The sequence below is a fragment of the Lates calcarifer genome, linkage group LG17, assembly GCF_001640805.2.
Source record: "Lates calcarifer isolate ASB-BC8 linkage group LG17, TLL_Latcal_v3, whole genome shotgun sequence".
Taxonomy (NCBI): Eukaryota; Metazoa; Chordata; class Actinopteri; family Centropomidae; genus Lates; species Lates calcarifer.
Genome location: NC_066849.1, coordinates 22,464,179 through 22,480,726, shown reverse-complemented (window position 1 = coordinate 22,480,726; position 16,548 = coordinate 22,464,179). Strand labels below are relative to the sequence as shown.

Genomic DNA, 16,548 nt, shown 5'->3' with positions numbered 1-16,548 from the left:
AAAAATAAGACAGAGGAGCAGAAATAATGTAAAAGAAAGTGACATTCAAATATCTCCAGGGCTGAAAGTGTTCTTACCCCTGGTATGGACTGTAGAGAGTTGTTATCCAGCCACAGCTCCTTTAAGTTGTGGATTTGTTCCAACACCTCTGGCTACCATTTAAACAGAGGGAAACACAGAAACTTACACTGACCATACACTAGAGCAACATATATGAAGTTCAGCAGCTGAAAACACATCTTTCATTGAGCATAAAAACAGATAGTGCAAATGTTGTGATCATGCATGGATCCAAAAATCTGCTTTAGTGCATCCGGAGACTTCCCACTTTGATCAAACTGTTGGCAGAGTGGGTGAGACTGGCAATCACTCCCTCCATGCTTTCTCTCTCTCTTGGCAGGAAGCAGACCATACAGCCAACCTACTCCTGCCATATTCGACTTCCTGTCTGACCACGATGTCACATCCTGTCAGCCTCGATCCGGCCCTCTCCCTCCTCCACCATGTCGCAGTGTCCCCATTTCAGGGTCCAACTGAACCTGTGCCTCCTCCCTAAATGAGACGGTCTACAGAGGATTCACCATATGCCGTAGTGCTCGGTCTTGAAATGTGAACTCTGAAGGAGGAGGCCCCTGAAATGGGACACAGACTCTCCTCTCTGCCTTTGGACTCCTTCTTCTCTGCCTCTTCCTTTTTCTTTACTCTCATTTCTTTGCAAGTAAAATGTGTTAACTGGTAGATGCACAGACGTTACTCCCTGTGAGCATGAATCTATCTTATCTTAATGTTAAATACATACAACACTGTATTTCTTTACCATATTGACTGTGCAACATGCAAATTATAACTGTATTCATTCTCACCAGTTCAGAGAATTCATTACTACCCAGATCCAACCTCTCCAACTGTGTCAGTCTGTGGATGGACCTGAGGGGACACAAGATGTTGATTACTACAATTGTTACATATGCACATTTTACATTTTTATATGCTGAGAAACAGCACATCCCACCCACACACCAGGCCAATATACACATTTATTTTTTTAACACTTGCACTGCAGAAACTCAACTCTCTAAAGTAGGAAATATTACTAAAAATAAGCAAAATTATCATCCAAGAAGACAGAAAAATGTAATCAAAACAGATCATTTTCAATGTACAGTAACATCTACAATGTAGGCATGTGCCATAGATAATTGTCCATTGACAATGTGTGCGGTGTCTACAATCAGAGGAATTCAGAGACGTTTTGTTTTCAGCTAAATTGCTGAACGCCCACATTGCCTTTAGCATGTAGTACATGCAAATGAGTCAAACTGCTCCTATAGCTTGGCTTCATGATACAAAACAACGCTAGAGTAAAGGATAAAATACCAAAGGCGAGATAGAACAGTATCAAGTGAAATATCTGCTCTTAAAGAAAAGCTCATATAGAATATTTTCTCTTAGAGGTTTTGGCTGGTCCCACCTACTCTGCTTGTACGGAGAGAGTGATTAGGTGTGCTCAAAGATAACACGTTAGCGAACGTGGCACAGCTTAATGGGTTCCCTTTTCAAATCATTTAATTTACATTTTGAACACCTTCCGGTTCTTTGTTACTCAGGTTAGCAAGTTAGAAAGCAATGGCATAATCCCCCTGCAGCTTTTATTTATTGCTTTGAGTCAAAATGGCTCCAACTTGTTGATTAGGGAGGGTACCAAGGGTAAAGTACCAGAGGGACTGTGCGCTGGTGGTCATACTAGTAAATTAGTAACAGTGTTTGCACTGTTATCAGTCCATTGTAATTGTAATCTTCAATACTGTTAGGTACAGTCATACTAGTATGTTCGTACTGTAAGATACTATTATAACTGTACTTAACAGTGGCCATGGTGGCATGGTGGGCATGTATGAAAACAGGCTACAAACTCAAGTGAACAGGAAACATTGAGAGCACATTCCTGTTCGAACAGGCTTCATCAGTATTCAAGAGCACCTGCCAGGGATAAATATAGCTTTAATCTGGACGCCTGGGAAGGCTAGGATACAGTCATGTAATGTCATGAAGCATCTGTGTGTGTGTGTGTGTGTGTGTGTGTGCAGAGATTACAATTTAAACTCTCTTTATTTCTGACACATTTTATATGCACAAACGCCCACAGACACATATGGCGCTTTGTCTTACTTTGGCATGGTTTTCAGGTGGTTCTCTCTCAGCTCAAGGATCCGTAGTTTGGAGAGTCTGATAAACAGAAGGCACAGAAACCAAAACTTGACTTACTGTATTAATTCTCTCTGTAAAATGCAACAAATGTTACTAGGGATGTCATGGAAGGCCACATAACATAAAACGAGGAAAAAAGGGGCCCCATTTAAAGCAACAGTATGTATGTTTGCTGTGCAACAGCGTCTTCTGCAGTGGAAATTAATTCCATTGGGCACCAAACACACCAAACTCTGATATTTTCACAGTTTCCTCATTGGATATCAGAGATGAACACTGGTTTTTAATGATTTTTTTAGTCTTTTTAATTGATCTAGTTCAGCATTACTCCTGAGTTTGTTGGGTCTGATTCTGACAGTTTGAGCCACTGACTATCACTCAGTTAGCAGGAGATGAATGGGTGTTTTAATTTTGATGGATTTGCATTGAAGCTCACACCTCGCTGTGTGTGCACTCTCAAAGTCAGAAACAGCTGACACACACAATTCAAAAAAAGATGTTTTCAGAATTAAAGCAGGGAATTGTGATTAATCATTCATGCACTCCTACCCCGGCGTAATCAAAAATACAATTTTTGCCCCAAAGAAAAATATTCATAAAATAAGCCACAGCCTGATTCCAACCTGGACGTGCAAATTTTTCTCACAAAGATCCAAACACGAGGCTCTGAATAAGGGCTTCTGGTGCCTGAAATATGTGAAGTTAACACACATGCTCTCTCTCACACACAAGTGAGGAAACACTAATAACCACATGCATCACTTCACCTGCCAAAGTTAGCCGGCAGATACTCCAGGAAGGCATCGTTTAAAAAGAGCTGGGTCAGATTCAGGAGCTGCGTAAAACCATCTGGGAGTCTGGAAGAGAAGAAGAAAGAAAGAGAGAGAGAAAGAAAGAAAGAAAGAGAGAAAGAAAGAAAGAAAGAAAGAAAGAAAGAAAGAAAAAGAAAGAGAGAAAGAAAGAAAGAAAGAAAGAAAGAAAGAAAAGAAAATGTGTGTCCTTGAAGGGCCTCAATGGAATAAAACACGGACAAGGTTCCCATAACAACCCCTGCAGAAACAGCTAGCTGCTGTTAGCCTGCAGATGACTCATCTCTCTCTCTCACACACATACACACACACAAAGTATAAGAAACATCTCTGTCTGCAGTATCCTGTGTGGTTGAGTCAAGATGTGCTTCATGGACATTAACTGGGCCGATAGGAAAACAGCAATTACCAACATTACACCTGATGCTCCAATAGCTTCACAGCAGAAAGGTAAACACCAGCATTTTACTGTAGTACTGTCCTTATATCTGCTATTGGAGATCGAGCAAATAGGATATATACTGTATATATGGTTGTATATAGGACCTGTGGATGCAGCCAACTATTGTATATTTATATCTGTATATATATTTATATTTAGCACCTCTGTGGGGCCATAAACACATGGATTGAAATATGTAAAAACAAAATAAAAGAACTGTGTTGTGTTTCTTGACCCTCGATTATGGCAGAGAAAAATCAGCTCTAACAGCAAAAACATGAGGAAATGGCATCAAATAGTTCATTAGATCATGACCTGAGTCCAGGTTGATTCATATATTTGCTACCATCAACCTAAAGGCCGAAGTGGTCCAACAGGCGTTCAGTGATATTAGTGAGTTGTGTTACTACATGGTGTGTGTTAGTGTCTTACTTGGTGATAGGGTTGACACTGGCCTCCACCACAGACAGACCTTTACAGCATTTTATATTGTCTGGAAACTCCTGGATACCTGTTAGAGAGAGAAAGACAGGGAGAGGGAAAATGATATGGTTTTATTGGGGGGGGTATGATGGGAATATGATCATGTATTTACAGCTGAAAGAACTGATTAGTTGATTGTTTCATTTTTCAAGACAAACATTAGTGAAACGATGCCAAACTATGTAAACTGAATATTTCTGGGACTTTGGACTTTTTGTCAAACAAAACAACTCTTGGTACTGTGAAGTTGTAATGGGCATTTTTTTTTACTTTTCATAGACCAAATGATTAATTAGAAAAAAATAAACAAAAAACATATCAGTACATAATGCAGATAACTATTAATAGCAGACCTAGATACAGTAGTTATACATTTTCATATTTTGTTGTGGTAACTCTTGATAAGGAAACTATTATCTCCAGTGATTTAAACAGTAGCACATTTTTGTTTGTGAAATTATAGTGATTATCTGAATATAAATGGAGGAATCTCTGTCTGTGCTTCGGTTTTCTCAACTGTCGCTGATCTCTTAGACTTCAAACTTGAAGCTAAGGAACCTAAGTGCAGGTTTTTGGATGTGCAGTTCTCAAGAAAACTTTAACATAATTTCTACATATTACTCGACAGGAAATAAAAGGTGGAACTACAACACGAGGGCAATGCAGCACCCAGACAATTTACAGCGGTCACATGCCAAGGTTTTAAGAACAGGCAGAACTTAGGACATTTTATGCTATATTGTACTGTGCATTGAATGTTTCAACCTTTTCACTGTGTAGGCAGAGTTTCCAAATCTGAGCGCACACCTTATAAACTGCACAAACAGATTTCTAAACCTAGATCCTTCACATTTACACAAGGGGGTTTATACATAAATACTGAACAGGGCTTTGACTTAACTAACGTCAGCATCAAATGTTCGTGTGAGCTTTTGCATACAAATGACTCTAGCATTGCTAGGGGACACAACTATGTCATGGCAGGTGTATTGCTCAGGACCCGAGGAAGCGCAGTGTCAAGTTGTTTGGATGATTTCTTGAGAAAGCTGGATTAACGCATGCCAAGCAATCAGCCTCTACTAACAGGCACATTATGAACAGACATTGCACTAGTGAGGTTTAATTCTGGGCTGCCTCAGCTATTTTAGATCTGCAGGAAAACTCACAAGTGCTGCCCTTGTTTCCTGACCCACTCAGCTCCCTATACTGTATCTGGACTGACTGTAATTCAATTTTTATGCAAATAGTTCCTGGAGATTGTCATCTTCTCTAATACGTCTATCACTGCAATCAGCAGTTGAGAAGGCTGGTAAGTTTTCAGCAGACTTTTTTTTTAGTTTACCATTTTTACTGATGTCCAGCTCTTTGAGGTTAACCAGGCTGGCGATGGTGGTGGGCAGGTTGGACAGGTCGTTATCGGGCATGCTCAGCTTCTTCAAGGCCTGGCAGTTGAAGAGTTGCTATGGGAACACAGAGGGGAAAAGAAAGGAGTATTATCATAGTCTGTTGGCAAACCCACACAGACCTTTAACAGAAAGGTACAAAAGGACAGAGAGCAAGAAAGTCAGCTGGAGGCATGCACCACTTAATGTTGTGGAAAAGCAGTGCCTTTTTAGCCGCCTTTTTCTATGAATAATGCAGAATTAATCTCCTGCATACGGTGGCCCCTAAGGACAAAACACATACTAGAGTGAAAGCAAAAAAAACATCCAGAGAAATGTGCCCTAAATTGAAAAATACTGCAAATGCCACAGCATGTACACAAATGAAAGTGCAGGAAAGTGCTTTGAACACAGGAATGCTCTAAATACCAACACACAGAGCAGACACTAAAGGAAACACTAAAACATACAAAAGGCAAACACACAAAAAGTGTGAGTGGTGGATCAGTTATTAACCGCACCAAAATTGTTCAAACTTTCCCATTAAGGCTGGAAATGGTTAAATATGCTTAACTCAAGGTCCACTTACTACCTTTTTACTGTTCTTTTAGTTGCTATTTTCAAAACCTTCCAAGGTCAAGGATGAATTTCTACCCTCAGGAATAAGGAAATAAAAGAAGGTGGGTTTTCATGCATGAATTTTTATGTGAAGTATAATTATATGCCAGTTTTTTCCACTACAAGGAGCATTTGGTTGGAAAAGTTTTGACAAAAATGTACTTTAAAAATTCACAATAGATGTAAAAATATGTAATTTATGAAACACTATCATACAGTTACCAAGCAAAGACAAGATAATTTTCATGTAAAGACAGTTCAGTTTTAGCCCATTTTTCAGTCATGGATTTTTGTAGCAGCTTCAGCTAGGTCTGATGTGTGCTTTGTCTTACAGTACATGACTGCACCCACAACAGTCTAATTACCTAATGGAAATAAATCATGATGCAAAACCTTCCTTGTACCATAAAGCCCTAACAATCCATGAAAAGTATACAGCACCTCATTGTCCCAACCATCATGTCACGGTTAATGGGCTAGTTCACAAAGATCAAAGCAATAAACACTGGACTAACAGGGTTGAATCACAAAAATAATGATTTAACCAACCACAAATACTCCTTAACTCCTTAACAGACGACCACAATCGTGTCAGCACAGGTGAAACATCACTTGGGGAAGGAGTGTCATAACTAAATTATGCATCACTTTTGGAGCTTTCTGAACAGATTGGCTCAATCACATCCTCAGTGTTACACAGTAGGTGGCATGGCATCAGCACAGGATAAATGCTGAGGATCTCCTGCTTGGCAGAAGACCTGAAAAAGCCTGATTTTTCTTTGTCAGTGTCTCCTAACCTCATCTCAAAGTTTATATTAGCTATATTAGATAAGTGTTATCTGTACTGTAGATTCTAAGTTCCACTAAAGGCCACTGAACATTTGTACCATGCTTTTTGCGCATCTCTTCATTTCTGTCAGGCATTTAAAGAATGAAATCATTGTAACTAAATCCTAAACTGCACTAAATAAACAGTGTTTGTGGATTTTGTGGACAAGATCATCTCAGATCAACTTTTTTGACCCATTAAGATGTTAGCCATATGTACTCTGTCACATCCAGCTTCCCTGTTGTCCAAAAACAAAAGCAAAAGAGCTACATACATAGGGCTAAACATGGGCAGGGTTGCCCTGTGCTCTCAGGTCAGGCCAGGCCATTGTACTTAAAACACACAATCACTTTCATACACACACACTTAAGGAGCTCTCCAGCCCACTTACATAAAGGCCAATCACTCTGGCAACCTCAATAGCTCTTATACAATCTTGGCACACACACATACTGTACATACACAAGGCTGTCAAGGCTGAGCAATTTTTTTTTTTTTTTTAGTTGAATGCAAGTTTGGCCTGCCACTTACACCGCCCCTATTAGTCTGTCTCCATTCATGCAGGCTATATTTAGAAATCCAATTCAACATCTCTGTCATTTAAACCAGGACAGGATATCAATAAAATGAGACAGCCTTCTTATAAACAGCACCTGTAATTCTCCTTGAAATACTAGAAGGGCATTTTGTCTCATTACTGCGCACATGGAGGTTTTCAGCCACAATGTGGCCCTGTCGCAGGACAGGCACTTGAACTTCTCTCTCATCCCATAAACTCTACCTTAATGAAGGTTAGAAGGTTCATTGGTATAAATGGGGCAGACAAAATAATAGAAACACCTGTTCATGTAGCAGTACAGTCAAACAGCACCACAAACTACATCCTCTGATGATCAGACAGTCGAATCATCACTTATATACAACAATTTCAACAAATGGACCTCAAGGTGAAGTGTTATGTCAAAACTTTAAGTCTTTATCTTTTTAAATGAACATCAATGACATAACCCCTGATACCACTTAAAATAAGTGACTAGGCTCACACAATATTAATATATCGAGCAACAGCCAATTAATCAGTGGGGGTGAGGTCACTGAAGTGAGGGTGTACATGAGGGGACTATGAAATAGAGATAGTAACTTTTCTGGGTTTAGTGAAAAATGTGTATTACGAGGTGTAGAGCGACGACAAAGCCAGGATTTCTTTCACCGATTCTGCACAGATCAGACACATGATTTCAAGTTATGTCTAACAAAAGGACTTGGAAGGTAAAATAATGTAAAAAGGCTTGCAGGTTAGAGTCAGTGGATAGGTTACAGTTACAACAGAAAGGATCAAGCATGTGGTCCAGTGTCACCTTGGGTAGTTCCTCAATCTGGTTGGCGTCTAGGTAGAGCTCTTCCAGAGTTCTCTCGAAGCTGAAGATTTCTTTGGGGACCTGCTGCAGGCTGCAGTGGGAGTAGTCCAACACTGAGATCACTTCCTCCTCACCACGGAAACAACGGCACGGCACCAGCCGGCCAATCAGCTTCCGCTTAGTGGTCATTTCCAGACACTGCACTGTAGAGGCAAGAAGAGGAGAGAGATGATGGGTTAATTTCAGAAGGGCTGCTGCCAGTCTTTGTTCAGCTTATGTTTGTGTAGACCACTGTTGGTTCGATCACTATAAGATAAGAAACGGCCTGAGATATAAAACTAGCACCAAATATGTTTCTTCTTCAAAGAAACTGGCATTAAAATTCATATGTGTGGGATATTCTCTAAAATGTTCTGAAATAAATTTTTGGTGATGGCCATGTGAGCTGCATTCATTAATGTTGACAGCTTTCACTGCTTCTGGTGAGTAATGCAATAAATAGATGCACAAAGGAACACGTTTTCACAAAACACCTACTGCAAAAATTTGTGCAGGGAAAATTTGGAAGTGTTAATTTAAGTCTGAGGGTGTAAATAACAGTGTTCATATGACTCCGCACACATCAGAGTTAAACTGACACCGATCTGCCTATCAGCTCATCAGTGGAGATGTATCAGCTCTATGATTTCGCGAACAGTCCTGTGATTGACTGGAAACCAGTGTATCCTGCCTCTTACACATTTGGAGTTGGGATCAATTCTAAACCTCCACAACCCTCCAGGTAAAGAGAATGAATGGACGGAGTGAGCGAGCAACTCTTTAATCAACAACTTTCAACTTTGAATAATTTAAAAAAACAACTATGAACAATATCATTTGCCGTTTTTTGGATCAAATGCACCATGCACCTCCTTCATACTGCTATTCCGTCACTTACAGCAACGCCAATGATCAGAGGTGATACATCATTAACTATTTCGTTCCCTGTTTGCAGAAATGTCTATTTTGACAATCTGACCCTACAGTCCAAGCTGGTCATTTCTGTTGGCTGCTTATCTATCCAGTGTGTGTTACACCACAGCCAGAGAAATGTACATGGGGACATCTCCAAATTAAATGTATTGACATTTTTGATCAAAAGTTTAGCTGTTGTTTAAGTCAGTGTCTAATATATACTCATAACCTTAAAAATAAAAACTATTTATCAAACTTCTTTTGGCTTCTAAATGCTCTTAAATGTCTGAGATTTTCAGAGGAATTTCAAGTTTGTAGATCCTCAATGACTGAGCATACCTCTGCTTTTCAATCACTATTCTTCTTGTTCCATGTTGTGTCACAACAGAAACAGCAAAACATGTAATTGAGAACAGCTTTACTGGGAATTCAGCTGTATTAAAATATTGTATATGTGGGCACAGAGAGAGAAGCAGCCTGCCTGCTGCCAGGCAGGTGTAAAACTCAGAGTAAATGGGTAATGCAGGCGTCCTTCACCAACCAGCAGTTACCCAGCTCACAGCAGGCTGAGGCTCAACTGTCTCTGCCACGCATGCACGCACACACAAACACACTCTTCAAACAACAAGCCAGAGCCATATAATTAGACTGAATCCTTTGTAATTCTGCGACAACATCACTCCATCACTCCATTACACAACTCCATTTAAAGAGCTAGCGGCTGAATGGCATAAGTAGGCTAACCATGGGTATTAAAATCCTTGAGTGAGGATTTATCATTCAGCTTTATCATTTCAAACCCAAACGCTCACTGCACTCAATCTACTGACAAATATAAATGTTTTAATGCCAGCCCTTTCAGACTGAACAAAGAGTGAATTTTCAGTTATCAGACTGCCGTCTCAATTTCCTGTTTGATGTGGAAGAGCTCAAACCAGCAGCAATGTGGAGAGGAAAAAACGGAGCGAGAGAATAACAGGAGGCGATGAAGAGTTAATAGCGGAGTAAAGAGAAAGACAGGGGTCAAAAGGTTGACGAGGAGGAGAAGGAGGGGGAGAACATGAAAATGAGGAGGTGCGGAGAGCAGAGAGAGGGACACCAGGAGGCTCAGAGATAAGACCTGCAGCTTTATCTGTCTATAAACACACACATGTCCAGCTGCACAGTGCGACCAGATGAATTTGGATGATAGACGAAGTGATCTTGAGCATTGTGAGGACACCATGTTATCTGTTCTAGTTTGCTGCAAGCCCAGTGAAATCTGATAAAGGAGACGGCAGATCCTCCAAGATTGTTTATCTAAAAGGGTTGGACCATTAAAATCAATACATCCTTATCCACAGTCACGGTTAAAGGGGGTGTAATGAGGCAAGCTGGGATTTACTGTTTGCCTACTGTATGTGTAAACCTAGTATTTGCATAGTGCTCTCACATTAGGCCACTGCTTCCTGTCTAGCCCCTCGTGTTTAGAGCTAAAGGTAACCCAGGGTTCGTTAAGCTCTGGGGAGTCGGCGGCATTTTAACAAAGAAGATCACAAAGGTCAGATAAGTGTAAAAAAAAAACTCAACTCCCAACGTAGCATTGTCTCGTTCACAAATATTTTGTTGAAAAGAACGGATGTTTTGGGTAAAATAACTGAACTGAATCACTTCCTGAAATGATCATTTCTCAGTTCAGTCAAGCTCTCAGTCAGTTGTGAGTGAACATGGATATACTCACTCCCTAGATCCTGAGGAGCGTGAGCCCTGAGTGATATTCAGTGGCTCAAACTACTGGAATGAGTCCCAGCAGGTTCAAGAGTAAAGCCGAACTGTAGATCACTTAAAAAGATTGAAGAGTCGTCAAAAACCATCGTTCCTCTCTGATGGTCAGTGAGGAAACATTTCAAATATCAAGAATTCTTAGTGCATTTTGGTGTGTTTGTCAAAGCAACAGCACCTCTGGTTCCTGAAGCCAGGAATCATGACTACACAGTCAGAGCTCCGGTCAAGCACTGAAGTATTTGGCAAACAAATCTTTTGAACCAAGGCATGACAATCAGAAATATGTGGGAAAATGCATGGTGTACTAAAGAGGGTTTGTGTTTAATTTTCCTGGACTTGGAGAAGGTTACATTGTGTGGGCCAAGATGCTTTATCTCCATCCAACTACATCTGTACTGAACAATAATATTCGACCACTGCCCCTCAGTGTCTTAAGAAATGTTGCTAAGGAGCTTAAATGTTGTCAAGAATAAAGGATACAGAGCACAAGTGCAGATGCTTGCTGTCACTCAGACTATTAATATCATCTCGTGTTTCTTACCAGAAGACAATGAGTTGCAACAGGCTCAACATCATCAACAGTTCGTGTTAACAGTTTCCAGGCCTGAAGCGATGTACAACACAGCATGTTAGGTCACGACATCCTTCTGCTCTGTATGAATTCCATTAAATCGCCTGCACATAAGACGCTTAAACAGAGCAATGGAAACTATGCACTGTGACACCAGATGTCCTAAATGTCCAAAATAAACCAGCAACACTGACCCCTCTGAACGCGGGTTTGAACAGTTTGCTATAACTCTTCTTTCCTCTTTTCCTACATTTCTTTTTTCTGTGGGTAATCCCAGTCATCAAGTCTATTTGTTTCTGTTCATTAATATGATGGTGAGTCACACAACAGCTAAGAAAATTTCTTTCTCCAACTGACTGGTGAAGTAACTTTGAATAATTAAAGACCGTATTTTAAGACATCCAAAATGATCCAATATAAAAGCACTGAAAAGTAACTCTTGTGGTAAATGATCTGGCAAAATCGATAGCATAAATATCAGCGCACAGTCTGCTAAACAATCTGTTTTTATTAGCTACTCACACTGCAGCTGCTTGATTATGCCCTCACAGTCTCTTGATGTAACAGCTTAAATATGCAAAAGACAGAGTAGACTAAAAATAACAGCTTTTTTTGTCAAGAGAGCAGAGACAGAAAGAGAGGAGAGCTGATGTTACCCATCAGAATTAAGCAAGTACCTACAACAGCAGGGGACAATGACAAATATTAGGAGCAAATGGGAGATTGTTTATGCAGGCAACAATGAGAGCTGACTGTGGGCAGTCACCTTCATGTCACAGACACCCCCAGAGACTGAATTTGTGGAGAGGAAAAACAAGAATATGGACAAAGAGGATGCACAGAACAGGATGTAGAGCTGTTTAGACTCCTCAAATTTATGGATTAAATGTCAAAAGATATGAGAAGACGCTGCAGGATGACAACTTCAACACAGTATACAAGCATCAGGGCTTTAAAAAGCTCATCTCCAGCTCTTGCTCTGCCATGAATATTATGTTTTATAAGAGAAAAGGGACCTAACTTTGAAAATATTTGCTTGCATTTTCTGTTCCTCTTGTCTATTGCTCTGGTGGACCCCGTCTGAATGAATGAGTGTAAGGGGGGGACACTGAAGTGTATTCAGTAGTCAACACACAAAAAAAATTGTGGGAATAGTGTCAGCTCAAGTCGGCACCAATAGGGTGAAACTAGGAAGTGAGCGTGGTTGGCTGTGTTGGCTCTCGCTGCTGCTATGGAAACAGCATGACAGAGCAGACTGACTCTGCAGAGGCAACACTACATGTGCACGCTCCCCAGCACACATATTTAAACAATTTAGCATCAGTACAGTGACTATGACATAAAAGAAACAAATATCTGAGTAGTGAGAAATTTTGCAAGAACTGCTGCTATAACACACACCCACCTACACATGCTACACACACACACACATTTGTAGCCGCCCACACACATGCACACGTTTACACGCTAGCAAGCTGTACTGGAAGAAGTATTCAGATTCATGACTCAAGTAAAAGTACAGAAGTATTATCAGCAAAATGTACTTAAAGTACATTGTAACTGTAACTGGTGTATTTATGCCTGAACAGTATTTTCGATATACTTGGTTAGGGGGAGTCCTTTAACTTCTTAACATAATGTTATATATTTTTTCTAAGGTATTTTAAGACTGTATTTTGCAGTGCTGTAAGAATATTTCATCCTGTTTTCAATTCAAATCAACTTATTGCGTAATATGTTCCTTAAACAGAGTCTGTATCTTGAAACACGATAGAATAAGGCACACTGTGATGCCAAAATGATGAAAATGTTTATATGGACACATGAAAAAGCACATTTAACCCTGACTGTTCCTAGAGCTAACCAAATTGCGACTGTTCTACAACCTTAACCATGTGTTTCTTATTATTACCATGGTGACAAAGTTCTGGGAATGCCTGTCACTGGTACACTCCCGTGGGTCTCGTCAGAGGGTAGCAAACCCCTATCATGAATTTTTTGAGTAGTAGAGCTAGTTGGGTCTGACCGGGTTGAAATCCATGTAATGTCCTCTGAAGTTTATCTAACGATTGTGTGTTTACGCGTGTGTGTGTGTGCGTCTCCTCCAGCGGCTCTAGAGGGTGAATTCCCCAGGGTCCCATGACAGCCATCACTTCACGTGCAGCCCTGCCATCGTCATAGTAACCGCTGCCATAGCAACCGTCTCCCAGGAGCTGGGTGTATTTTTACTCACCCTCTCTCTCCCTCTCTCTCTCTCTCTCTCTCTCTGTCATAAAACAGAACATGCTGCACTCAGTGGGCGATTGCTCCACATTTGGCGACGCTTTACATAGACTCTAATATATCAAACACCTTTATAGCACCTGAATTGGAGCTTTAGAACAGCTTCTCTCCATGTCTCTCTCTCTTTCTGACTGCTTTTTTCTATAGAGCTGTGAAAGCTGCATTCTGCAGAGCTCACCCCAGGCTTCTGCATTCGCTCACAATTAAACAGTCACACAGTCACGCACAAGCACATGTGAAACGGCAGACACACACATATTCAGTAAACTACCCACACACGTATAAATCAATGAAAGGCACACACATGCAGACTCATTTAGTTTTGCGATTACTTAAGACAGCAATTGCGAGAGAAAATGGAAGATCCTGTTTCACATCCCAACGTTCCACATTGTCAAGCAAATCCCTGAGCACTGTGTTAGTGTGTGTGTGTGTGTGTGTTTTGTGTATGTGTGAGAGAGAGAGAGACTGTATATGTGGGAGGCAGTTAGCTAACTAGCAGCCAGGAACAGCTTGTTCTGTCTTTTTTACATTCATTAAATAACCACTTACAGCGGTTACCTGCACCAGCAGATGCATGCAAACACACAGTTAGATTTATTTGTCTTTTGTTCTGAGCCAGCAACTTAATCATTCACAAATGTCCTGTTAGCAAACCTGATCAGCAGAAATACACTGTCAGGAGTCATTTTGCATTAGAAAAAATGGTTATAAATACAGGTGTGTCTGTAGGGGATTGATAGATTTTTGATAATGGATGTCAAATTTGACATTCAGGGTGGTTTGTAGCCTCACAGCCAATGCAGTCTGGGATATCTTCCAGCCACATGTCACATTGACAAGGAATAAGGACGTAAAGACGGTGAACAAATTAATAACTATTGAACTTTTAAGGTTTTTTTACGCATACTAAATATGTCTTTTTTTAGCTGCCACAACTAATGTACTTAAAGATGCCAATTTAACGTAAATGTGCTAACATCTGGCCAGTAATCCAACACCTACACCCACTTCATCTGTTCAGGGTCCCAGGGGCCTGTAGCCTATCACAGCTCACAATGGAGAGAGGCTGGATACACTGTAGACTCAGTTTATCACAGGGTTGACACATATAGTATACTGTACACGGATCAAACTATTCTCTCTCACGTTCACACCTGCAGCCAGTTTACTTGACATGCAAGTCCTTGGACTGCTGTGACAATTAGTTGGGGAACTTAAGAAACAAATGTCAAAAATCTGGACTCTCTTCCTATGAGGCAACAACAATCTTTTATGTCTAAAGGTGAAGAACCACTGAGGGCAACATAAAATGAAGATGCAGCCACATAAGACTGATCAGTGATGTGAGAAAAAGGATGGTTCACAAATTTTATATTTGCCTGGAAATTCTGCAGCAATTTACCAAAAACAACAGAGAAACTGACCTTTGACCAACAAATTCCAATAAGTTCATCCTCAAGTGCAAGTAAAGGTTTGAGTCAAATTTGAAGAAATTCCCTCAAGGCATTCCCGAGATATCATGGCTGACAACCCGAAAACATAGTGTTACCGGCCACGGCTGTAGACAGAGCAGAGGCATAAAACAATTATTTAATGGGGAAGGAATGGAAGAAACCTCAGGAGGAACAACAGAGGAGGGATCCCTCCTCCAGGACTGACTGAGATGCAGTAGATGTGCGTACAGAGCAGAGCAATATAGTAGATTTACACAATGGTCTGTCAGTCCTGTGATTAAGGTCTGGTAAAGCTTAGGTAACTAAAACTTTTGGGTTAATGCTAGGTAAAGACAGACTGCATGGTTAATTCTGTCTGTCCACTCAGTTACAGTTAAGAAAAACACAGCCAGTCTTTGAAAATATTGTTTTTTTTTCCCGGTGACGACAAAGTCTTCAAAGAATAACAGAATAATGTTGTTGAATCACGGTCTGGGCGTTTTCACACTCTCAGCCAGTCCAATCTGCTGCCACTGTGGCTCCAGGTGGTATGTCTGTAAAACTCAATGACCCTTACATCACTGACACTAAAAATAACAATCGACTGACACATCGAAATACAGAACAGCTGACAATTCACCTGCTCCCAAAATGTGGGAATCAATTATGCTCAGATGCATGAATGAACAAATACACAAGTGCACCAAATGGGTCAAACTATTGTTACCTAAACTGAGACTCCAGCCACTGAAAGACCTGAAAAGATGCTCTCAAATGACAAATGGTACCCACTCTCACTCTGTGCTGGAAAAGTTTAGGACCCAACAAATGACAGACTGAAAAGTTAGACAGACAAACAGTGGGATGTATAAATAGTATGCAATAAAGACAGATAGATAAACAAGCAGCCAGACAGAGAAAGGCTGCGTGACAAGACAGCCAGAAACAGCAGAGTCGTGCTATCAGGAACATATCTGGGTTACTGCAGTGATTTTCTACCATACAATACAGTCTTTATATATGTCAACCATTTTGACAAAAATTCGAAATATTTGTTGTTTCAGCCAGTATTTGCGTTTTTTTCTGTTTTACATTATTGTTACTGGAATATTTTTGGTTTTATAGACTAACTCCACAGGTACATGGACGAGGAGAAGTGTATGATATGCACCAAAGGGCTCCAGCCTGAATCAGACCTGGGCCTCCAGGGTGCATGTGCGTGGCATTTTTTTCATTTCTTTGGTATTTTATAGACTAAAACCAGTGCATACCAACCTAAAAGGGCTGACAAGATCAGCCTGCAGGGTTGTGAGATGATTATCACGAGAGAAAAGCTCTGTTATAGAAAGTTACACTGTGCTTATTTGTTCAGCCTTTCCCCAAAATTATTATAATATTTGAGTGTAACGCA

General features: G+C 40.4%; 1 protein-coding gene across 10 annotated transcripts in view; it reads right to left on the bottom strand.

The window, feature by feature from the left end:
* The window catches only part of lrrc7 (leucine rich repeat containing 7), a 112,982-nt gene that overhangs the window by 34,420 nt on the left and 62,014 nt on the right, over positions 1-16,548 (bottom strand). For all 10 annotated transcript variants that reach the window (XM_051077515.1, XM_051077513.1, XM_051077517.1 and 7 more), the window contains 7 exons: positions 8,130-8,332; positions 5,285-5,402; positions 3,892-3,970; positions 2,976-3,065; positions 2,170-2,226; positions 864-927; positions 78-152 (listed from right to left, as the gene is read on the bottom strand). In XM_051077515.1, the coding sequence (XP_050933472.1) occupies positions 78-152; positions 864-927; positions 2,170-2,226; positions 2,976-3,065; positions 3,892-3,970; positions 5,285-5,402; positions 8,130-8,318 (672 nt within the window). In that variant the 5' untranslated portion in view covers positions 8,319-8,332. The remainder of the gene's footprint in view (positions 1-77; positions 153-863; positions 928-2,169; positions 2,227-2,975; positions 3,066-3,891; positions 3,971-5,284; positions 5,403-8,129; positions 8,333-16,548) is intronic.